Source organism: Electrophorus electricus, chromosome 10 (assembly GCF_013358815.1).
Source record: "Electrophorus electricus isolate fEleEle1 chromosome 10, fEleEle1.pri, whole genome shotgun sequence".
NCBI classification, from domain to species: domain Eukaryota; kingdom Metazoa; phylum Chordata; class Actinopteri; order Gymnotiformes; family Gymnotidae; genus Electrophorus; species Electrophorus electricus.
Window position 1 is genome coordinate 3,592,609 of NC_049544.1, and position 22,452 is coordinate 3,615,060.

At 49.5% G+C, this 22,452-nt stretch overlaps 4 protein-coding genes across 5 annotated transcripts; all 4 read left to right on the forward strand.

Annotated features, from left to right (window-relative positions):
- Window positions 1-224: 224 nt before the first annotated feature.
- il11a (interleukin 11a) lies at window positions 225-7,087 on the forward strand. Its single transcript, XM_026999174.2, has 5 exons — window positions 225-603; window positions 1,307-1,467; window positions 4,480-4,572; window positions 4,866-5,027; window positions 5,599-7,087. The coding sequence occupies exons 1-5, from the start codon at window positions 597-599 to the stop codon at window positions 5,770-5,772; spliced, it is 597 nt and encodes a 198-aa protein (XP_026854975.2). The 5' UTR covers window positions 225-596; the 3' UTR covers window positions 5,773-7,087.
- A 524-nt stretch (window positions 7,088-7,611) lies between these two features.
- On the forward strand, window positions 7,612-14,806 carry znf628 (zinc finger protein 628). Its single transcript, XM_035530729.1, is given in 8 exon segments — window positions 7,612-7,775; window positions 8,276-8,824; window positions 9,032-9,104; window positions 9,369-10,475; window positions 10,901-11,267; window positions 11,553-11,707; window positions 12,273-12,611; window positions 12,614-14,806. Coding segments are annotated over 7 exon segments (3,060 nt in total). The 5' UTR covers window positions 7,612-7,775; window positions 8,276-8,447; the 3' UTR covers window positions 13,256-14,806.
- Window positions 14,807-15,347: 541 nt separating this feature from the next.
- Window positions 15,348-17,707, forward strand: nat14 (N-acetyltransferase 14 (GCN5-related, putative)). 2 transcript variants are annotated; one of them, XM_026999194.2, is made up of 3 exons: window positions 15,348-15,577; window positions 16,175-16,288; window positions 16,459-17,707. In XM_026999194.2, exons 2-3 carry the CDS (start codon window positions 16,211-16,213, stop codon window positions 17,230-17,232), a joined length of 852 nt encoding a protein of 283 aa, XP_026854995.2. In that variant the 5' UTR covers window positions 15,348-15,577; window positions 16,175-16,210; the 3' UTR covers window positions 17,233-17,707. The 2 variants fall into 2 exon arrangements, with proteins under 2 accessions (XP_026854995.2, XP_035386871.1); XM_035530978.1 differs by lacking the exon at window positions 15,348-15,577 and adding an exon at window positions 15,592-15,952.
- Window positions 17,708-20,365: 2,658 nt separating this feature from the next.
- aicda (activation-induced cytidine deaminase) lies at window positions 20,366-22,416 on the forward strand. The gene is made up of 5 exons (XM_026999173.2): window positions 20,366-20,425; window positions 21,203-21,368; window positions 21,566-21,845; window positions 21,995-22,110; window positions 22,225-22,416. Exons 1-5 carry the CDS (start codon window positions 20,379-20,381, stop codon window positions 22,273-22,275), a joined length of 660 nt encoding a protein of 219 aa, XP_026854974.1. The 5' UTR covers window positions 20,366-20,378; the 3' UTR covers window positions 22,276-22,416.
- Window positions 22,417-22,452: the final 36 nt, after the last annotated feature.

The following is a 22,452-nucleotide window of genomic DNA, read 5'->3' on the forward strand; positions in this document are numbered from 1 at the left end:
TTTGTTTTTTTTATTTTTTTTCCAAATCGCGAAAGGAGACAGACAGCAGTGGGGGGCGGGAGCAGCGCGATCGCGGAGAAGCAGCGTGTGTGAGTGTGTTTTTATGAATGAAGCAGGGGTGACTCAGTGATGTGTCATACAGAACGTCTTTATAAAGGAAGTTTAAACAAGCCTAAACATTTCACTGCGCGAAAAAATTAGACTTACACACACACTCGCATCCCTCTCTCTCTCTCCCTCTCTCTCTCTCTCTCTCCACACCTCTTTTACCCTGTCCATCCTTGCTCGTGTCCGCGCGTATGTTTTAGCCTACATGGTCGGTTCTGGTGGTCTGACAGGGAAAGGTTAGGAACTTTCGGGGAAACCTCTGACCCGCTTGTTTCGTCTTCACGGAGCGTATTCTGACCCCGTTCATTCATCCCGTCGCTCATCCCTCCTCTACAACCTCGTGTGTGATTCGGGGGAGAGAGAGAAAAGACTTTTGGAGCACGTGACAATAGCCGGAATTCCAATTATTTAATCATTTTACCCTATTTATTTATTTATCTAATTATTTATTTTAAACTCATTTATTTATTTCAAGGATCTGGACAAATATGAAATGTAAGTGTCAACAATGTTTTCTTGTTGGATTTACTTGGTTTTCTTTAATGTTGATGCGATGTTTCCATTTGGTGCCCGTGTCGAGCACTTGTTGCATTGACTTTGCCTCAGCATGGCACTTCTGTGGAACAAGGTCTTTCTCTGTGTGTGTGTGTTGCTCATGTCTGAAGCTATGTTTCATGACTCCCCCCGTAGGCTTTTAAGAAATGAGTGCGTATATTAAAGTCTTCGGTTGTCTCTTTCAATATTCGGCTACAAGACTGCGTGAAAGTTTGGTGAATTCGTGCATGTGCGCGCGCGCGCGCGGGTCTGAATAAGCAAAGTAAGTTGACAGGATTTCCGCTCGAGGCTCTCGCGGTTCATTAATGAGAAGCATTTATCAAGTCGACAGTAATAAAGGATCATGTTTTCTATGCTCATGGCGCAGAACAGCGCCGAAACCCGAGAGTACTTGGCAATGACCATTTCCTCAAATATGATGCAACAGTGTTATTGTCTTTTTCTCTTTTTTTTTGATGGGATTAAAGGAATGTACCCAGGCCTAACCACGATACGTGTGGAAACACGGCCGTGTTGTAACAGGGGCACACATTCAGCTAACCGACAGATGTTTGTAATCCGTAACATGCATGTGCGTTATTCTGTACCGTAACGGGCACAGACTGGTGCCAGTCAAATCAACCGATGTGTTCCTCTCTTTCAGTGCTGGTCGACTCCCCTTCTTCACTGCTCTTCTCGGTCCTGTTGGCTCAGCTGCCCATATTTACATCGGCCTTTCCCGCCCACCCAAGGCGCCAACATCCCGACTTTGACAAGCTGACCAATCAGACAAGACACCTGCAGAAGTTGACTCACGACCTAATTGTAAGTTATCTAATCAATAATAGTGAATTAAATGATCGGTAATCCAAAGTACATGAGCAGAGTACAGGCATTAAGATGCAGCTGTAAAAAAAAAAAAAAAAAAAAAAAAAAAAAATGCTGTCACAGCAAAGTGAGTGAAGTGTGTGGGGATTTGATCTCTTCATCAGTGATGATGTTCAGATGGGTAAGCACAAATTGGCCTCGTTTAGTTTGTGGGATCTGGTGGAACTACAGTTATGTTTCTCTCTCTCAGTGCATATGCGCACACACCCTCACACATCTTTCAACTCATCTGGTGGGGATTGATGCACAGTGATGGCATCTTGTGGTGGCTTTGAATGTGCAGATAACGCTTGTGTCTGGAGCCCTCTGTCAGGCAAAAAGGACCACGCTGGAGTCCAGCCCAGAACTGGCCATGGTCCCGGGCTCAATTAGACCTCACCTACTTCAGTAGTCCTCTCCTACAGACTCTGCTCCTTTCTCAAGTTGCTTCTCGAGTTTGTTTCAAGACTGTTGGACATGTCAACGGCCAAGAGCTGTGCTGAGGGGGTTTCGGTCTGATTTTTCCCGGTTTCTAGGAGATCCGTGTTTGTAGCCAAGGGGTCGGAGATGGGGGTGAGGGACATGGGCTGGGCATTAATCTCGTAACCCGCTCACCAGAGGTGAGCATCCCTATGGTAGACGTTGTGGGCATTGCCATGGCTACCACTCATTCTTGGTTACAGGCAGAGTGAGGTATAGCACGGGCCTCTGTTCCCATGGTGAGATGGCAGATCCCCAGGTCTGATGCGGGTCCAGCCGCGACCCTTTAACCCTTGGCCTCCGGTCACTGCCTGAAAAGCTTTTTTGGACGTAGCTGTGTAAGTGAGTCACATCTTTGGGCCTCACCCCACCCTCGCTCTGTTCCCCTGTCCGTGATCGGATCGGAGCATCTGTCACTGCAAAAGTGCACTTGGAATGTGGCTTTGGGAGAGCACCCAAACATGCCTTTTTGGCACACTTCTCTGATCACATGACAGCTGCTCCGTCGCTCGCCAACGATGCCGAAGCGCGAGACGCAGCCGCACTGATGCCCAGCTGCACCGATGTGCCGTGCGCATAAAGTGAGGGCAGGAGGTGAGGATGTTGTGTGCGCCGGGCCGCGTGTGCGCCAGATGTGCAGGCAGATGCTTATCGAAGATGCCACCTGTGACGCGCCCCCCACCTCGGCTCCGCTTTGTGAAGCAGCTTGTTGTTGGCTCCTGTTTTTTTTTCTTCCTTCGTTAACATTTATTTTGGTTTCTTTTCTCCCTGTGCATTTTTTTCCCTTCCCCTCACCACTTTACAGGGGTCAAGGCTAGGAAAGAAAAATAGGTGGGAGTGAGACGGAAAGTCCCCCCGAGAAAGCAATAAAACGGCCGGCGTCGGCTGCAGCAGCTGCACGCACGGAGCCCCGTAACGCACGCGGGGTGTGTTTACTCGGGCCGCGGCCGGCCGGCGCATGTCACCGTGCGCCGTGTGTTGGGAATGTTTGTGAGTAGGTGTGGGACTGCTGTTTGTTTAGCTTTCCGTCGCCACAGCAAAGTGTTCTGATAGAAATCAGGTTGATTTATCACATACCTGAATTTGCATTCAGGAAGGTTGGGGATGGGGGAGGGGCAAGTGTGGACTAAGGTCAGGAGTGTGTGTGTGTGTGTGTGAGTGTGTGTGTGTGTATGCGTGTGTGTGTGTGTGTGTGTGTGAGTGTGTGTGTGTGCATGCGTGTGTGTGTGTGTGTGTGTGTGTGTGTGTGTGTGTGTGTGTGAGTGTGTGTGTGTGTGTGTGTGTGTGTGTGTGTGTGTGTGTGTGTGAGTGTTTGTGTGTGTGTGTGTTTTGGGTGGAGGTATAATGAGGTATGAGACAAGTACCTGGGGAGATAAGGAGATCAGAGAACATGACGGATGAGGTACAGAGCGAGCTGCGTTTGCGCGTGTGAGAATGTGTGTGAGGGGAAAGCGCATGTCTAGGAGACTACAAAGGCCCCGCGAGATGATAATCAGACACGGCCAGAGCAGGGATTGGCGAACGATGAAGACGTGGCTGGACGGAGTGTGTGGAGGAGAGGAAGAACATGGGGACGAAGACATGCAGAAATGGGGCTTGCAAAACAACAATGCGGCAAGGAAAAAACAACAGTGAACCAAACACTGGAAGAATGGCTCAAAGTGGGAAGCTGGCCTCATCACCCCGCTTGCTGATTGGCTCGTATTGTTGTTTTTATCACCCAATGAAACCCTGATGACACACTGCCCGTAATACACCTGTCACTTAATCAGGCTGGCAGCACTACTCATAATGTGTAAACACTGTGCCTCTGCGACCTAAACTGTTTTTCTATCATTAGAGGAGCAACTGCACTACGGAGCGAGCAGGATTCACATTGTTTATACCCTCTAAGCACATTAACAAACGGCAGCGGCAAAGTTTACACAAATAGTAACCAGCGTTTCGGATCAGCCCGCCTGCCCGACGGACTCGCCTGTAAGTGTTTCTGTCTCCCTCTAGTGGTGGGAATGGAAACAGTGCGTGCCAGGCCCGTACGTCATTGTGCCTTTTTTTAGCAGCGACCTTGGAGTTTCCCCAGATCCCAGTGTTGTCTGCTCCGGTCCAAGCTCCTTACTCACTGCACTTCACTGTTATTCTTCCTCTAGAAAACATCCTGTGGCTTCAGCTTTTATCGTGGACATCGAGAGGTTGCGCCGGGGTGAAGTCCCGGTGACTGTGGTCCACTGTAATTCTGTGGTATTGGTAGAGGAGACCCGCTGCCACTGGTCTGAGAGCAGAGCCGAACTCCCTCCTCAGGCTGCTAACTTTAGCAGTCGGGAGCTGTTGTTGGACCTGGGCTCTGCAGTCTCTAGCCATGGGAAATTTTGTGCAGGGGCATGACGTTGCTTTTGCGGACAGCGTTCGCCCTTTTCTGAACGTTTGGCGTAATTGCGCAGCCCCGTCTGTTTACTGAGGCCCTTTCCTCTGATGTTTGCCTCTCTCTTCCAGAATGACCACGAGTTCGACACGGCCATCGACCACCACAGGTTCAAGTCGCTTCCAGCCATCAACAGCAGAGCCAATGATCTCAGCTCGCTGGAGGTGCGTGTCGCGGTCAGGCTGCCCGGGCCTGCTGTTTGTTGCTCCGACTGTCTGTCGCATGGTCCACGACTCGCCCTCTTTCACATGCGCCCTGGAGGCAGCTGCCTTGTAATGAAGTTGCCCAGCTCTTGGCTATTTGCCCCAATGATTAAAACCCTTTCCATGTATTATTACCACTTTAAATTCTATTTAACGTAATAATGGCACATGTAGTTGCCAGTGCCATGAGCCGGTGGTTTGGTTGTAATTTGGAATATGCCTAAGGCTCCTTTTCCACTCTCTCTCCCTCACAGCTGAAGCCCACCCTGTCCCAGCTACATGCCGACCTTAAGTCTTTCGAGCACCACTTCGAGTGGCTGAGCAAAGCGACGCGGAAGCACCACCACTCCTCGGCACCGAAGCTCGGAGAAATGATCTCGCACATCAAGAGCCTGATCAACTCGCTGCAGCGTCAGGTAACTGCGCGCGCGTAGCACTACGGAAGACTGTGTGCATTCCAACAACCCGTCTGTGTTTAGGAACTACCGGGCCTGAAGATATCAGAGTAAATAGGCTTGATGATTTAAATACCTCAGTAGGAGTTATGATAAGGCTATAATAATAGTAAGGTTATAATAATAGTAATAGTACAATAAGTACAATACAATAAGATTAAAATAAAAGATACTAACAGAATATAAAAATAATAAATACAGAATAAAAAACAGACCATTAACAAGCGTCAATTACAAGCTAAATGGAAGCTAAGTAGACAAGTACATCTTTAAGAGAACATACGTATATGTTTAAACATGTCTAGATGGTCACTACTCAGGTATGACCAGTATATTACTGTTGGCAGACCTGCAACCTCTTGTCGGAACAAGACGTGAGAATCAGCTCACTAAGGTACAAAGGGGAGAGACTATGAAGGCATTTGAAGGTCATTAAAAAATGAAACAGGCTGTTTTGACCCTCTGGGGAATCCGCAAAGAGTTTCCTTCATTTCGTGCGCTCTGATCTTTCTCTCTCCATCCCTTACTTCAGATGGTGCGAGTGGAAGCCCCTCGGATCCCCATTCCCTCTCCTTCCCTCCCTCCCCATCCCTCCTTCCACTGGGAGATGGACCAGTCATCCCAGGAGCTCCTGCAGAGGTTCAGGCTCTTCTGTGACTGGGCAGCGCGAGCATTGCTTAGCCTCAAGTCCAAGATGCAAGCGTGAGGGCCCCTGTCAGCCCCGTAGCCAATGACCCACTGTCTCTATACTCCAGCCAATGGCATGCTCTTGATTACACACTACAGCCATTCCTCCGTCCCACTGCGAACCCGCCTGTGGTGTACGTGAGATGATCAAATAGCGTCGGCGAGGCTGTCTGTGACACACTGCAGAAGCCGTGCAATCGTGAGAACTCCACCTGCTTGGCATGGTTGAACTCTAAGAACTCCACCCTCGTCAGTGTGTCAGATCCACCTACAGCAATGCATACTGCATGGCAGCCAAGGGTCGGACTCGAATGGGCCACATTATTTCATCTGAAACCTTCCTCTTCCTATTCACTTTTTTTTTCATTCAACCTGTTTGTTATTTATGTATTTATTTATTTATTGAGCAGTTATTTAGTTATTTATTTGGTATCATTATTTATTTAATTCTTGGGAAAAAAGTCATCATATTTTCCCAGATTTTTAAAGTAAAAAGGTAAAATGTACTTCTCCTCCTCCCTCTCTCCCTACTGCGTTCCAGTCATCCTTCCACATAATATATTCCTGGTTTAATGAATTGCCTTTTTGCTCATGTCTTCTTTTCCATCAGGAGACGTGCGTTCACATTTGTCACATTGGTTTCAAAGGTTTGCCACTAGATGTAGCAATACTGCTGGGCACGTGAGGTGTGTGTCGGTGCCCGATGAGAGAGCTGCAAGCAGAGAGAAGTGTCACAGCACTGACCTTAGGCCTTAGGTGTTGTTTCTTCTGTCTTTTCTTCTTCTTTGCACAGGATGTTTGTGTTTCTGAGTAATCTAATTGAGAAACTGTGCTTTGAGGGGAAACCTGTTCCTGAGTCACATTAAAGAGAAAAAAAGCCAACCCAAGCCTTAAAATACTATGTATTGAGATATTGTGATACTTTGGTAATGTACAGATGTACATGCTTCCCGAATGTAAATTGTTTGTATAGCACAAATGTGTATTATATTACATTATTCTTTGATATAAGGCCCCATGCTCTGGCAAGTCTATCTTTATTAATGTGTCACAATATCAGCATTATTTTGTTTTTTCTTTCTCCTTTAATATTTTGATACACTACATATTATTTATTATGTTTTCATGTTATTTAGTTTTTACTGAACAGAAGCAAGTCTTCTGTCATTTTTTTTTAAATACTTTTATACTACTTCTAATCAGGCATTATTATCTCTACTGAAATTACTACAATGTTCAACTGCAAAGTTGCCACACATGCTGTGTCATATTTAAGTCATATGACTTTCTAATACAAAGTTGTGCCCGATACAATAAAGAAATAAAGCAATGAAAACAAACACAATTCTGATTAGTTTTTTTTAAAGAAAGTAAAAGCTGGTATTTCAAATAACTATAAACTGTTTTTAAAGCTATTTTCTGTAGGTCCACATTTGTGTACACCTTGCCTCGCCCGGGCGTTTAGGCCTAGACCCCAAAACTACATTACCCACAATCACTGGCGCGCAGACTAAGCTGGAAGTCTTTAGTTTCCCTTACGAGTGGGAACATAGGAGCTAAAATTTATAAGAGACTTGCAGATTAGCGGAGTTTGAAGTTTGCTGTAAACTTAAAGGCCCCGTTAGGAGTAATTTATCAGCGTTGATCGTGTCGACCAATGGCGTCAGCGAACCGGAGAGCAGGACGGACCAATAGTGTTCACCGTCACTGGGAGGCGGAAGCAGGCGGGTGACTGCTGGTTAGTTTGTGCTCGAGATTATTGTTAAGGTTGTATGGACTATCACTGCGGACTTCAGCCCCGTTTCACTACATCCATATCCTCCGTTGTGAGTTATCTAATAATCGCAGGCAAGTAATACATGCAGTATATATATATGCATAAATACCGACAACTAGTGCGACGCTTTAGTTAAGCGAGACGGGGAGCGAGATGGACTCGAGAGGGCCGGCTCGTGACTGGACAAATAAACGCACAAATCGGCTTTAAAATAAGCAAATGTCGATTTATACCCTAACGTGAGGGTGAGTGCGTGCCTGGTATTAAGCCGTTTTTTTTTTCTTTATCTTGTGTTTTTAATTTCCCTGAGACAACACAGCAGGGACACACGGATATGGGAGGGAGGCAGGGAGGCATTAAAGGGGAGGAGGAGGAGGCGTTTAAAGGGGAAGGTGAGCAGTAATTAGCCGAGCCGTTTACAGCCTGATGGTGGGCTGCGCCGCGCTGTGAGCTCGTACAGGTGGTGTGGCTGGCTTAAATAAAACTGACCTTAGATCAGAAACTGGTCACAGGTGTTTAAAGCTTGTGACTTATGGCTTGGCTTCAAGACCAGCAAAATGAAAACTGCTTTAAAGTTCAGTTCCAGGGGGAATTCATTATACTTAAGTTAAACACATGTTTCATGAATTTGGTGGAGGATTGAACATTCACTTGGAATTCACATTGAGCATTTATTCTTTAGTATTTTGCTTATGTGGACACAGTTCTGGTAACAGGTGAAAAAAAGGCACATATCTCATTTCAGCCCTGTGTCTCCCAGCCTGGAAGTCTAACTGAAGAGGAGATCCCTTAGGCTCCATGACTAAACTCGGCCAAACGCCCGCGATGGCTGTCGTGTGTGGTGATTGCCTGCTGGACGTTTAAGACCCGCTACAGCCCAACCCCTCCACGGCTTCCTCCTCTGCTCGTGGGGAGCGATGGCCAACACGGTTGCCACCCTGGTGGTCCAGACGACGCTCCTTCCCACACAAACCCCGTCCTCCCTATCGCCGTTCCCTTCGCTCCTCACCCCGGCGGAAGACGGCGATGACGACGGAGAGAAGGCGGGGGAAGAAGAGAAGGAGCCAGAGGCGGTCGTGCTCACCGGCGTGGAGATGGTGACGACGTCGTCGTCCGGGGTGACCGCCTCCCAGAACCCTGAACACCCCTTTCAGTGCCTGGACTGTGGGAAGAGTTTTAAATGGTCTTCCAGGCTTGCTCATCATCAGCGTAGCCATAACAACGAGAGGCCGTACCGTTGTAACCTCTGCCCCAAGGCCTTCAAGGGCTCGTCAGCCCTTCTATACCACCAGAGGTGATACGGTTGGCTTAAATATAACAAAAATTCTAATAATAGTATAACAACAGTAATTATAATAGTTATTATGGTAAAACGTGATTCGTGCTGCTAGTACAACACCTTGATGTTCACTAACCACATGCATGTTGTTCGCAATGGAAACAGTTGAACGTCTGTAAAGTGGCTCGGTTTTGTGTGTGTGTGTGTGTGTTTTTATCCTAGATCCCATTCAGGAGAGAAGCCTTATAAGTGTGAGGACTGTGGCAAAGCATTTAAGCGCTCCTCTCTCTTACAGGTGAGCCGCACCTGTCGCTGTCAGAGTCAACATGCCTCTTCTGCCATATATGGGATAAGATGGTGACAGCTATTCAGCAATAGGGATGTCATTTTATTTGTAGCTATAATTTATCTACTTTGTCACTTGTATCTAAAAAAATTACATTTCCTTAGGAACTAAGGTATTAGTTCCTTAGGAATGACACTCTCAAATGTACTTGTTTGTACAATTCTGCATGATTTGATTTTGCGTTACTCCCTATCCTCGTGATTTCATGGCTAGGTCCATCGCAGCGTGCACACGGGCTTGCGCACCTTCCAGTGCCCCTATTGCCCCCTGACCTTCAAATGGAGCTCACACTACCAGTACCACCTGCGGCAGCACACGGGCGAGTGCCCTTACCCGTGCGACAGCTGCCCCAAGGCCTTCAAGAACTCCAGCAGCCTGCGGCGGCACAAGAACGTACACCTGGGCGTCAAGCCCTACATCTGCGTGGTGTGCAGCAAGGCCTTCAGCCAGTCCACCAACCTGAGGCAGCACATGCGCATACACACGGGCGAGCGGCCGTACGTGTGCGGCGAGTGCGGCCGCAGCTTCACGCACTCCTCCAACCTGGCGCTCCACCGCAACTCCCACGCGGAAGGCAAGGCCAAGGGCGGGGCCAAGGCGGGGAAGGCGGGGCCTCGGGCGAGCGTGGAGGTGGTGCTGGAGGGCGCGACGCCGGACGACCTGCGGGCGGCTGGGATGAGTATTTCTGACATGGTGGGCCTGGTGGGCGGGCAGGAGGGCGGGGTCGGGCAGGTCTTCCTGTCTCACGACATGCCCTCGTCCTCTGCGGCATCCTCGTCCGAAGCCGGTCCCGACGTCCTGACGCTGACGCCCGCCGCGGCCGCGGGCTCGGAGCACATGCAGGTGAGCATGGACGGGGGCGGGGACTCAGGAGCCAGCGTGCTGCTCTACAGCTGCGGCAGCTGCAGCGAGACCTTCGGAACCCAGACGCACCTGGAGCAGCATCAGGCCCTGCACCTGGACGGCCTGGGGGACGGGGGCGGGGACAACACGGGGGCCATCATCGAGGCTCGAGGGGATGGGAGCTCGCTGGTCGGGACGGCGCCCTTGCTGGCCGACTTTGAGGAGGTGGTGGAGACCACGGCAGCGTCCGAGAGTGCGCAGGGGGCGGAGCTGCTTGGTTTGGGCGGGATTAGCAGCGGGGGCGGGCAGGTCCAATACAATCTGCTCCACACCTTCACCAGCCCTGTAGCCCAGATGCCACCCGACGCCACCACGCCCGGAGCGGACGCGGCGGCGAGACCGGCCGCCTTGCCCGAGTGTGCCTACTGCGGCAAGAGCTTCAGGAACAGCACGTCACTGAGCAGACACGAGGCACAGGTGGGTGTAACGAGGCACAGGTGGGTGTAACGAGGCACAGGTGGGTGTAACGAGGGACAGGTGGGTGTAACGAGGCACAGGTGGGTGTAACGAGGGACAGGTGGGTGTAACGGACAGGTGGGTGTAACGAGGCACAGGTGGGTGTAACGAGGCACAGGTGGGTGTAACGAGGGACAGGTGGGTGTAACGCACAGGTGGGTGTAACGAGGGACAGGTGGGTGTAACGAGGCACAGGTGGGTGTAACGAGGCACAGGTGGGTGTAACGAGGCACAGGTGGGTGTAACGAGGGACTGGTGGGTGTGTGGCGGGGAAGAAACCGCCTTGGCGCGTGGTGGCCCACGAGCTGCAGTTTCTTTTCTCGAGGCTTTTTTTTCAAGCGCAGCGCAGTGTGTGAGTTACTGCCTCTGTCGTGCTCTCCGACCAGGCGCACCCTCTGGGCCTGTCCCAGCACCACCCGCGATCCCAGTTCAGCTGCTCGGCGTGCGATCGCTCCTTCCCGCTGCTGTCCTCGCTGCTCACCCACCAGCTCTCGCACACCGCGGAGCAACGGCTGCTGGCCGAGGCCGAGGCCGAGATCGTGTGCCCTCCCTCGCTGACGCTCGCTCTGCCCCTGCGCACCTCGCCCTCTGCCAAGCGGGAGGCCGAGGAAGGCGAGGGCGAGAGGGAGATTCACGTCAGCCTCGTCGCCGTCCCGGAAGAGGGCGAGAGGCAGGCGGCCAAGCCGGTGCCCAGGGCGTCGGGGAGGGCAGGGCGGAGACGAGGCGGGAGCAAGAGCGCCACAGCGAATAACGGTGAGGGAGTGAGAGAGTCTGATGACATCACTGACTGTCACGGCGTGGTCATGTAAAGTGAATCTGATTGGTTCCAGGAAAAGGGCGTGACTAGCGACATTTACCGCCAACATGACAGTTGCAACGTTGCAACGAAAATTACCTGTACGCCAAGGTGGGAGTGGCTAGTTCCAGTTTAGTCACGCCATACTGTCGCATGAATTTTGATGGCAGACTCATCCCCACTGTGACCAACTCTCTTTCTCTCGCCTGAGTGTGCCGTCTCCGTGCTTCGCTTCCTTACAGAGCGGCCGTACCGTTGTTCGGAGTGTGGGAAGTCCTTTAAGGGGTCGTCAGGATTGCGCTACCACATGAGAGACCACACTGGAGAGAGACCGTACCGCTGCACAGAATGTGGAAAGAGCTTCAAGAGATCATCTCTGCTGTCCATACACCAGCGGGTAAGCATGCCATCGCAGCTGACACGTGTTGCGGGGGTGACAGCTAAATCGGTACATTCAGAAGGCATCCCTACATGACCTTGTTCTAAACATTAAAGCCATAATGCGGTATGAATGTGAGAAGAATAACAAGTTGCGTCCTGCAGATTCAGGCTGAGTAATCACACAACTGACACGCAGCGTATTGTGCAGGCCATGCATATCCCTCTAGTTGTCTCAATACATCATTATTCCTTATGCTGACTTTATCCTTTGCAGTACTGATGGAGCGATAAGATACAATGTGCAAAAGAAGCTCTAACACTTTTTTATTGCGCGTTTTGGCCGTCTTGACCAAGTAGATGTAGACGTTTTGGTTGCAGCAATTGTGTGGTACACCAAAGTCTGTTGCTCAAAATATTGCAGGGCTGATTTTCATTGTCACATGAAGGGTTCACCCATGTGTTTTAATATATCACAAAGAACACCACAGTCGCATTATGTAGCAGCATTAAACCTGCGCGTTTGGCCTTGTATGGCCATCGTGACAGAAAGTCAAGCATTCCGCTTCTCTCCCCTTGACCAGGTGCACACAGGTGTGCGCGCCTTCCAGTGCCCCTATTGCCCCCTGACCTTCAAGTGGAGCTCACACTACCAGTACCACCTGCGGCAGCACACGGGCGAGCGGCCCTACGTGTGTCAGGAGTGCGGCAAGTCGTTCAAGAACACCAGCTGCCTGCGGCGGCACAGCCAGCTGCACTCGGGCCTGCGGCCGCACGCCTGCTCCGTGTGCGGCAAGGCCTTCTCGCAGACGTCCAACCTGAAGCAGCACGAGCGCACGCACTCGGGCGAGCGGCCCTTCCAGTGCGCGCAGTGCCACAAGAGCTTCACGCATTCGTCCAACCTGCAGCTGCACCTGCGCACAGCACATCGTCGCGCAAGGACTTCAAGTGCCAGCATTGCGGCAAGGAGTTCGTCATGCACTCATACCTGCTGCGGCACCTGCGCACGCACAGTGGCACCGGTGGGGGGCTGGCATGCGCCAGGGAGGCGGGGAAGGCGGGGAAGGGAGGGGGCGGGGCGGCGGAGGCTCCGCCCGCCGCACTCGGCCTGAACGTGAGTGCGGCCGGCGGCCTCGGCTCGCTGTTCCCGGCCGACGGCAGTTCCACGCTCATCCTCTCCCCGCCGAACCTGGATATTCCCCCGAACACGTCACAGAATTATTTTATGATTCAGACGCCCATGGGGCTGCAGCTGATCCCGCTGTCCAATCCTACGCCCACACAGCCGGCCCCGCCCCCTCCTCCTCCTCCACCACCACCGCCGCCGCCCGCCACCGTCCCAGAACTTCCTGCTTCTTCAGTGCCAGTCCACCAATGGGAACCAGCCAAGCCTGATCCTCGTCCCCACCCGCCTCGAATACAAAACACCACACCCACCTCCTCTGCTCCACAGCCACTCCCTTGGTGCAGACCATACCGGCCCTGCCTCAGGTTTGACAGCACCCCAGACTCAAATCTCACCATTTCAGCCACTCCACACTCAGCAGAGGTTTATTCTGACAAATAATAATGCACCTGTTGTTACAGCCCCAGCCCAGAGCACAACAGCCATTACCAGGCCCATTTTAGGAACACTTGGTCGTACCAGAAACACTAGAACCAGACGTGGGCGCAAACCCAAGGCCAGAGCCGAGAAACCCAGTTCAGTGGTACAGACCACATCTGCTCCAGCATCTCAGGCGATAGCCCCATCTACCACTTCTACAGCAATCACAGCTGTGGCTCCTGCTACCCCATCAACTACGGTCTCCCAGCAACTCAATGTTCAGGTTTCAACATCAGTGCCACCTCTGAATTCAAATCCAGTGCTTGTCCCTGCCCTGGTCCCTACCACAGTCACCATATCGGCAGTGACCCCAACAGCCTCTTCAGCGGACAACCCGTGTGCCTCGGACGGCGGCTCGCTAGACGATCCCGCCAAAGGAAAGCTCCCGAATCCGCTCTCGGGGGAGCGCTTTGTCCTCTGTTTCGAGAAGGAGGCCGAGGAGAGGGAGCGGGGGCAGGGCATGGAGGTGAAGGTGGAGATGGAGGGAGGCGTGGAGGGAGGAAGATCCTATGTGCTGCAGTTTGAAGGGCAAGGCGAGCAAGGTGGAGGAGGGACCGGAGAGGGTGGGGAAAAGTCGTACGTCCTTCGGTTTCAGGCGGAGGGTGAGAACGAGGGCGGCGGGGGCAAGGATGAGATGGTCTCCCTCAACTTGCTCCGAGACTGGAGCGGGGAGCGCGAAGGCGAGAGGATGGAAGGGATTGGTGGAGATGCTGGAGTGGAGGAAAAATCATTTGTCCTTCATTTCCAAACAGAGCCTCAGAGTGATGAAGACATCCAGCAAAACGTTGGCTACAGTGAAGGCCAGGGTGAGGACCTGGGCCTGTCCTGCCACTCTGCCCAAGCCTTGATGCCCCTCGGGGGCCAGGAGGTTGTGTTTGAGCTGGGCAATGAAGCCAAAATAGATGGGGACGCAGGCAGTGGGGAAAGAGTTCAAATGATCGCACTGATAGAGGACGAGGGTTGCAGTTCTGAAACTGGGGACCGTTTCACTAATCCAGAGGGAGTCATCGGGTCAGGAGCAGGGCAAATGGGGGGCATCTTTCAGTTCGAGGGAGGAGAAGGTATCGTGATTATTGAAGTCAGTACCAGTAGTTTGAGAGAAGGAGCAGAAGCAGGTGTTTCTTTAGGGTTAAGGAACACGGAAAAAGAAGTTATTGCAGCACATGAAGTGAAGTCAGACGAGCAGAAGGTTCCGGAAACCGAGAACAGACTCTCGTCGGCTGGCGTGAATGGCACCGAGGGCTGAGCTTGGAACAAATCTAAATGCCGGTTGTGTTGCTTTAACACTGAACACACCTTTGTCTGACTAACCATCACACACTACTTTATTTGAATCTACCTGTGACATGTATCTCTGTTAACACACCATGGATCTGTAATGACCCGGGTGACTAACTGAACCTGAACCTGACATTCTGCACTGTGATTTTTAGCCTCCAGGAGAATGAACAGTGGAGGAACAGTGCTGTATAGAATGTGGCGGGAGCCGGACAATTAAATTATCTAAACTATTAGTGCAATGGTTGATTTTTTTTAAAAAAACAAATTTCCTATTGTCCTCGCACTTCAGTGTCTCTGAAGTTTCGAGGCAGTGAAGAGAAAGTATGAGGTGACAGTTGCCCACCTGGCCCCTACGGGGAGCTGTTTCACAGACCACAAATGGCAGATTTAACCCTGTCAAAAAAATAGCTCCCTGACTGAAATACACACACAACGGAAGAACTGAAAAGAGTAGTCGTTTAAGAATGTTGGAGAACTATAACCTAATATACTGTCATGTTGACAGTGGGTGTGTAAGATAAACATGAATTGTGAATATGACTATATTGTTTGGTTTCACTATAACTTGATATTAGGACATGATAATGTTCAGTAAAAAAACGGTTGGTAATGTATTTTTAGTAGTATTGTAATAATCCACCTTTTTGTGTCCTTATATTAAAACAAAGCATAGCGCTTGGAAAAATAGTTTACTTAATTACGCTTCTTTATTTATTTATTTTTTAATGTATTTTTAATTGATACGTTCTTTAATCTTAGCAAGCAAGGGCACAGATAAGTACATTTCATGGTCAGGTCCTGAACTCTTGCGCTAACGCTTCGCTACGCACTGCTTGCGCCGCTTGCTATTCACGAAGGAAGACACGCTGAAAATGGGCTTGCAGATAACGGCAACAACACAAATCCTCACGCTCAAACACGCTTTTAGATTTGGTTGAGATGAGCGTTTGTGAGCTTTGCCCCCGCTTGGAAAGCCTTTGACCTGTAAATCTCTGTTCGAAGGTAAGTAGGTCAAACGCTGGCCCGATACACAGTAGCATCTAAGTTTTAAACAGCCGGCGTTTACCATATAAGGCTGAAAGCGTCTCTTTCGGAAGCGGCTGGGAGCTAATTGTAGCCTAGACTAAAGCACGCCCTGAAGCCCGACAACCTTAAAAAACTATCGACAGTAGACTGTAACACTACAACACTTCAACTTGGTATTTGCTGAAGTAATACATTTAAATGAGTGCCGCAAAAGATGGCTTTTCATTTTAAGACGGCACTGACTGTATGGCGACTGCGCACCCAGAACATTCAGACATGTAGTCCCTCAGTCTGACCTACTGATGTCTCGACCATGGTAATCACATCTAGGTGACCAGACACGGTTTAAAGGTGGGAATTTTACTGACCGCCTCATTGAATTTTATTAGCATTACTGGTAACGGCAGCCTATCGCATGTATAGTCCGACACGTCGGAATCGTAATATTGCTAATGTTAACCTATCTATACATTTTATGAGTAAACTGCAAGTGGCCCGATTTTGTGTCAGGTTATTTTAATTTTCACATGTATTCCAAATTCCCATTTTCGGCATTGTTTGCTGTCTGCTTAGGTCCACTAACTGAACTACCGTAAATCAAAGGTTAAGATGAGGTTGGATCTGGGAAATGTAGTTCTCCGTCGGATGAAAGAGGAGGATATCGAGGCTGTAAAAGCCCTCATCAAGGTGTGCGTTTCCCTCTTCGACCCGTGATTTTTAAAAATTAATTTGCCCTCATTCATAACATGATAAACAAATTTCTTGTCTTCCTCAATCTTCCTGCTTTTCTATCACTCTGTCACTCTCTCTCTCCCGGCCTCCTTTCATCACCCTCCATCTAACCCCTGTCCGCGCAGGAGGGATGTGAAGGTACAGAGAACCGGCTCATCCTGCACCTCCTCACCCGTCCGTTGGCGCTGCTCCTCCTAGCCATGCTCTCCTCCGTACTGCGCTTTGTGGTGCACTCGTTCATAGTAGCTCTGCTCATCCCTGTCTTCCTCGTCATCGTCTACCTTAAGCTCACCATACCACGCTCCACAGGCATCCTGGGCTCCAGCAGGACCTACTGGGACTACCTGGGCAGCAGCTTCGGCGCCGGAGCCGAGCCCGCGCTGCCCAACCCGCACGCGGCCCGGGCCGGGTTGGTCGTCGGCCCAGAGAAGGCCAGGCGGCGCAAGAAGGCCCGGGAGAAAGGGCAGACCGGGGAGCGGGCGGACGAGCGGCAGCTGCAGGAGCGGGCGCGCGTGGCGGGTGAGGTGTGGGTGGCGGACAGCGAGGGCGAGGTGCTCGGCTGCGTGGCCCGAGATGGGCGAAGCCGGCAGGGAGCGTTCCGCGTCTGCAGACTGGCGGTGCAGAGCTGGTACCGCCGAAAGGGGCTCGGAAAGCTGCTGGTGGAGGGCCTGGAGGCCAGAGCAAGGCAGGGCGGGGCACGCAGGGTGTACGCCCACGTGCCTTTCCCGTCCAAAGTGGGGGAGACCTTCTTTAGGAAGCTTGGCTACCGGCTCTACGGAGAAACCTCCGGGCTTCAGGGCGAGGAAGAGGAGGAGGAGGAGGAGGAGGAGGACTATGGGGGGCCAGAAAAAGGCTGGCTGGGGCTCCCGCTGACTAAGGTGTTTGTTAAAGACCTGTGAGCGTGAGTGCAACGTGTGGAAAGTTTACCATATAACAAGAGGAGCAAAACTTTGAGGTCTTGCTTTGTGCTGAAGGCATTTTGAAACACCATAAAGAAATATTGAAACTGCTTTTTAGTCTCAGTAGAAGAAACATGTTGTGCAGTTTCATTATGAAGTCTGCGTGGTAAATGCATTACTAATGAAATTAAAAGGTGGTAACCAATAATTTATACCGTAAACGCAAAAGGAGAGCGCGAGGCTGAAGCAGCCTTTTCATCAAATGCCCGTGCATTTAATTATTTATGCATATGATTTATTTATTGTGTGGTGTTTTTATGTTTGCGCATTTGCCTCTAGTCTTTCCAGTTTGTTGTGACTGATATAATTTTGGACCTACTAGAGTCCATTTTCCTTTGACCTGTGCGCTAGCGGCAGTTTTACCTCAGCAGTTCCTTTGTTTGGAAAATACATTAATAAATATTTTGTGCTTTTATGCACTGTTGGGTTTTTAATTGTGCAGCGCTTCAACTCATCAAGATGGTTTCGGTCTGAAGGAGCAAACAGATCTGTGAAGCATCTTGAATATGAAAATTACTCAGACGTACCGTTGCTAAGATCTGTAGCAACCTGCTTCTCTCCTTTCACTAACAGATTTGAACATTCTGCAGGTCTGCTGCAGTTGCTTCGTCGTACTGTATGGCAGCACAATAGAACGGACACAAAAGAGATGAAACGGCAACGTTGCACGATGGTCTGTGTACACTGAGCCTTTGTGCTAGTAGCTAAAGAAGCAAGAACTTCGAGTGGGTGTGTGGTTAGCTCTGTAGACACTACCCTGTAGCTACCTTAACCACACACAATTCTGGTTGTCTCACCTAGTCCCTCATCGGATGTTTGTACAGTTGTTTGTGTGTGTGTGTGTGTGTGTGTGTGTGTGTGTGAGAGAGAGAGAAAGCTCATCTGATGCAGCATCAAACCTCATTGCTATTTTAAAGCCTTCGCATTCAGATGTTAAAGAGCATGAAATGCTGCTATGATTGCTGGATTCAACCACTATCGCTGTCAAAATATTAGCACAGAAACAGAAAGAGCTGATTTAAATTTCCAACTACTCGTATTATTCTCTTATCCAGAGTGACCCGCAAAACCCGTGGAACCGATTGCCTCTGTGGCCGACACTCTCGAGTGCACCCTGCTTTGCAGGTGTTTGGGATGCAGCAGAGATAGCGGGCCAGAATGGAGCGAGAACCAGAGTGTTTCTGATTCATTACGAGGCCTGATGCTTTTTGGGTCAGAATAGAGCGTTAGTCATGGGCTTTTGTCTCCTGTGAAGTTTTTTTTGCATGTCACTGTGGTTTGCTTGTTGTGGAGGGACCTCGGGGTTGTCGCGCTGTGTACTAGCGAACACCTGCACACGTCCTCCCCTAACCGTACTGTAACTATTCTTGTTGTCAGGAAACAGATGCGAGTTCACAACTCTGGAAAAGCTAGTTTGGAGCTGTGGTTGAGCTTGTTTGCATGGTTGGGCTTGGCATGTTTGTGTGTGTGCGCACCCGTGTGTGTTTGGGGGGGGTGGGGGGGTGTTTCGTGAGTGGGTGGGTTTTGGAAAGTATGACTCTGCACTTCCTGCCCTGTTCGTTCATTTGTTTTGAGCCAGTCAATGCAGAGGCCATCCTCCAATATGAATATGAATATGAATGTGTGTGTGTGTGTGTGTGTGTGTGCGCGCGCGCGCGCATGCGTGTGTGAGTGAAAGACAGATAGATGCTTGCTTTTTCTTCCTATAGTTATTATACATTATTTTTCAATAATAATTGACATAGAAAATTTGGCTTCCTATGAGTTCAACATTTTCTCTTGCACTGTCCACTACTGTAGGCGCACAAACACGTGCACTCAGACACACGCTGCATTTCAGCTGGATCTCAGAAAGGCTTGTGGTTGGAAGGTAAATCATGGGAGCAGACAGATCTCTTCCAGATGTGAAAAATCAGACATCTGCTCTCTCTCTCACTCTCGCTCTATCACACACACACAAATATACATACACAAACACAAATAAGAGGGAACTCTCTGGGAAACGGTGCTTTCCCTAGCCACTGAGTGTATGAGAAGGTGGGTTACAGTCAGACACACACAATATCAACTGTCCTGCAACTAGGGAGGAGTTTCAATAACAACTGTAGGCAGTCACAAATATGCAAGAGAAGATAACAGTGGAGTAGAAAATAATCATGTGTGTTTGTTTGCATGCGTATGTATGTATATGAGGTTTACAACATGTGTTTATGTGCGCACACTATTGCATACACACACAGTGGCATGCTGTGGTCAGGCCGATTTTTTTTTGTCTCCTCTTTGTGGTCAAGGGCCCTCTCTCTGTCCTTGAGTGTCTGCTCATGTTCGTGTATCGGAGAGGAGAGCTATAAACTATTTCCCTGGAAAACCATCCTGAAAAGCTGTCGGAACTTCCAGAGGTTTGCAGGCCCTTTTTAGTCAAGTCAGTTATTAGGGTCCCCGTGGGGAAAAACTTCATAAAAGGAAGAAAATCCAGGAGAAAAAGACAAAGCATACGAGTGGGCAGATTTTAAAACTGTGTGGGAAAAGTGAAGTGGAGTCTTCCTTGGATGGGTGCAATCCTTCTGGAAATTTCTAGTTTGCCATGGTTACACCACTGGCCGTGTTCTGTGACGCACATGCAAGTAAAAAAAGGTTACGAATTACGTCAAACACTTAAGGGACTAATATATGGTCAATAAAACTGCTATTGTGTAAATATGTGGTTGTTATAAGAGTCTTAGGATTGCAGTTTTATGGGGGCCATTTTCTAAACATTCATCTATCTATCTGTCCATCCGTTTAAAATTATGTCAATCAAACTGTCACTTAAACCCTATTGTCTAATATAGTCACTACACTGTGCTTGTTGCTTTGCGTAAAGGCTACAACTCATTTGTGTGTCCCTTTAAATAGAACTTTCTATTAATGTGACTCTGACAGCGCCAGTTTAAATGAACTTCAGCCCTCCCAGCCAGGTTTGAAAATGACTTCCACCCAATCAGGGACCCCTATACGCCGAGCTGTACCGATATGTCGCCTGTTTTCTATACCTCCCTCTTCCTCCTTTCTGCTTTCAACACTCTCACTCACTTTTGCATGACTCAATGAATGAGTGGGTTTCATCTTTCGGAATGATGAGCAAGTTGGACAGGTGAGTGAAAGCAAAAACCCATAATACTGAGAAAACCAATCCTGACCGCGGCGACCGTAAATCCCACAGGATTTGCTGTCGATTGAGCATCTAGAAATTATTCAGGAACGAATCAGTATTCAGAATGAATATTGTAATGAATTAAACATCTCTGTCCGGCACAATACAGCTAATGCCATGCAATTTGCAAACTTTCTCTACTGTCACTGACACAAAAAGAAACTTGAGTATTAGAGGTATGTGCATACGTTTATGTGCTTGTGTACATGCATGTATGGATGTGTTATAATTACCTCTGCATAGTGTATTGTATTTTTGACATATCTCTACATCTGTGCAGCTAAAGTTTCACACACCCCCCCGAAAAATACCCCATGAAGGTAAATTTGTGAAGTGTGCTTGGCATCCTTCTTAAGTGTTTAAGTCTGGAAAGATGGAGGACACTAAGAACAGAATACCATTAATGCAACTCCTCACAATGACTTTGTGCTATGGCATTTCCCACATGCATGACTGCACCACACATTTAAAGTTCAAAGTCTTGAACGGTAATGAACTCAAAGCCAAGCACTTGTCATTTTTCAAATCGCAACACAAAAACACTTCATTCAGTTTCATTCTTGTTATTACTTTTTTCCTGATGCATTTATGCAGGTCTAACTCGCACAAGGCCAAAATGGGTCATTAAATTATCCTGCATGTTCTTTCTATGATACAAGCATGAATGGCAGCCTGTGTCAGCTAGTATTGGTACTTATGTGTTGTGGGGGATGGTAGTGTTCTTCTGACCCAGAGGAAGTTCATCTACCACTACACGAATGTCCGCTGGGCCCGTGGGAGGAATGAGACCTACCTCTGCTTCGTGATCAAGAGACGCCACGGTCCCGACTCGCTGTCCTTCGACTTCGGCCACCTGCGCAACCGCTCCGGCTGCCATGTGGAGGTGAGAGCTACGAAGGAAAGCTGGTGCAGAAACAGATGCTGTTAGGATGGAACCAGGGCAGTCTGGGTTAAGAAGACATCAATTCCATTGCTCTCTCTGTCTCTTTCTCACGCTCTCTCTCTCTTTCTCACTCTCTCTTTCGCACACTCTTGGTCTGTCTGGGGCTTCTTCCCATCATGCCTCCCCCCCACCCCTAGCTCCTCTTCCTGCGCCACCTGGGGGCACTGTGCCCAGGACTGTGGGGCGCGGGTGCGGACGGCGTGAGGGTGGGCTACGCTGTCACCTGGTTCTGCTCGTGGTCACCCTGCTCAGACTGCGCCCAGCATCTCGCCCGCTTCCTGTCCCAGACGCCCAACCTGCGGCTGCGCATCTTCGTCTCCCGTCTCTATTTCTGTGACCAGGAGGACAGCCGGGAGAGAGAGGGACTACGGAACTTACAACGGGCCGGGGTGCAAATATCTGTCATGACCTATAAAGGTAACAAGGGTAATGCGTCCGTTACTACAGTGTCATTACCGAAACCACACTACTGGGTTCATGTAAACTGAAATGGGCTTGGCGTGTTACAGTAAATCTGTATACTAGTATGTGAAAGTGCGTGACTCTGCCATGTCATGTGTCCACAGATTATTTCTACTGCTGGCAGACGTTTGTGGCTCGCAAGGACAGATGTTTTAAAGCTTGGAATGACCTCCACCAGAACTCTGTCAGACTGTCCCGCACGCTGCACCGCATCCTTCAGGTCATGATGATAACCACTCCATTACATATAGCTGTTATATAGCTGCATTATAACTGTGCACAAACATGAAAACATGTGTAACTAGAACTGTACCTTTTCTGTTTGCGTCTACAGCCCCGTGAAAGTGAAGATATGAGGGATGGCTTTACGCTGCTGGGTCTTTGATGGAGATTCTGAGATTCTGGCAAGAGAATAGCCTAAAGATGATGGTGCTGTGATACTGAATCCTGAGACTTGAATTTTATTCACTTTTATTCTATAGCATTACCCTTTCTTTCTTTCTTTTTTTTTTTTATAAACTCACTGGGGGCGCTGTGCAGTTTCTGAAAACTACAATAAAGC

What these genes read in the sequence shown, in the direction of transcription:
- il11a (XM_026999174.2), top strand. An exon ending in AGTTGACTCACGACCTAATT is followed by an intron (nt 1,468 to 4,479) that starts GTAAGTTATCTA and finishes TCTCTCTTCCAG; the next exon opens with AATGACCACGAGTTCGACAC. An exon ending in TCAACTCGCTGCAGCGTCAG is followed by an intron (nt 5,028 to 5,598) that starts GTAACTGCGCGC and finishes CCCTTACTTCAG; the next exon opens with ATGGTGCGAGTGGAAGCCCC.
- nat14 (XM_026999194.2), top strand. Translation starts at nt 16,211, where the DNA reads ATGAGGTTGGATCTGGGAAATGTAGTTCTCCGTCGGATGAAAGAGGAG. An exon ending in CTGTAAAAGCCCTCATCAAG is followed by an intron (nt 16,289 to 16,458) that starts GTGTGCGTTTCC and finishes CTGTCCGCGCAG; the next exon opens with GAGGGATGTGAAGGTACAGA.
- aicda (XM_026999173.2), top strand. Translation starts at nt 20,379, where the DNA reads ATGAATGAGTGGGTTTCATCTTTCGGAATGATGAGCAAGTTGGACAG. An exon ending in ATCTGTCATGACCTATAAAG is followed by an intron (nt 21,846 to 21,994) that starts GTAACAAGGGTA and finishes ATGTGTCCACAG; the next exon opens with ATTATTTCTACTGCTGGCAG. An exon ending in CGCTGCACCGCATCCTTCAG is followed by an intron (nt 22,111 to 22,224) that starts GTCATGATGATA and finishes TTGCGTCTACAG; the next exon opens with CCCCGTGAAAGTGAAGATAT.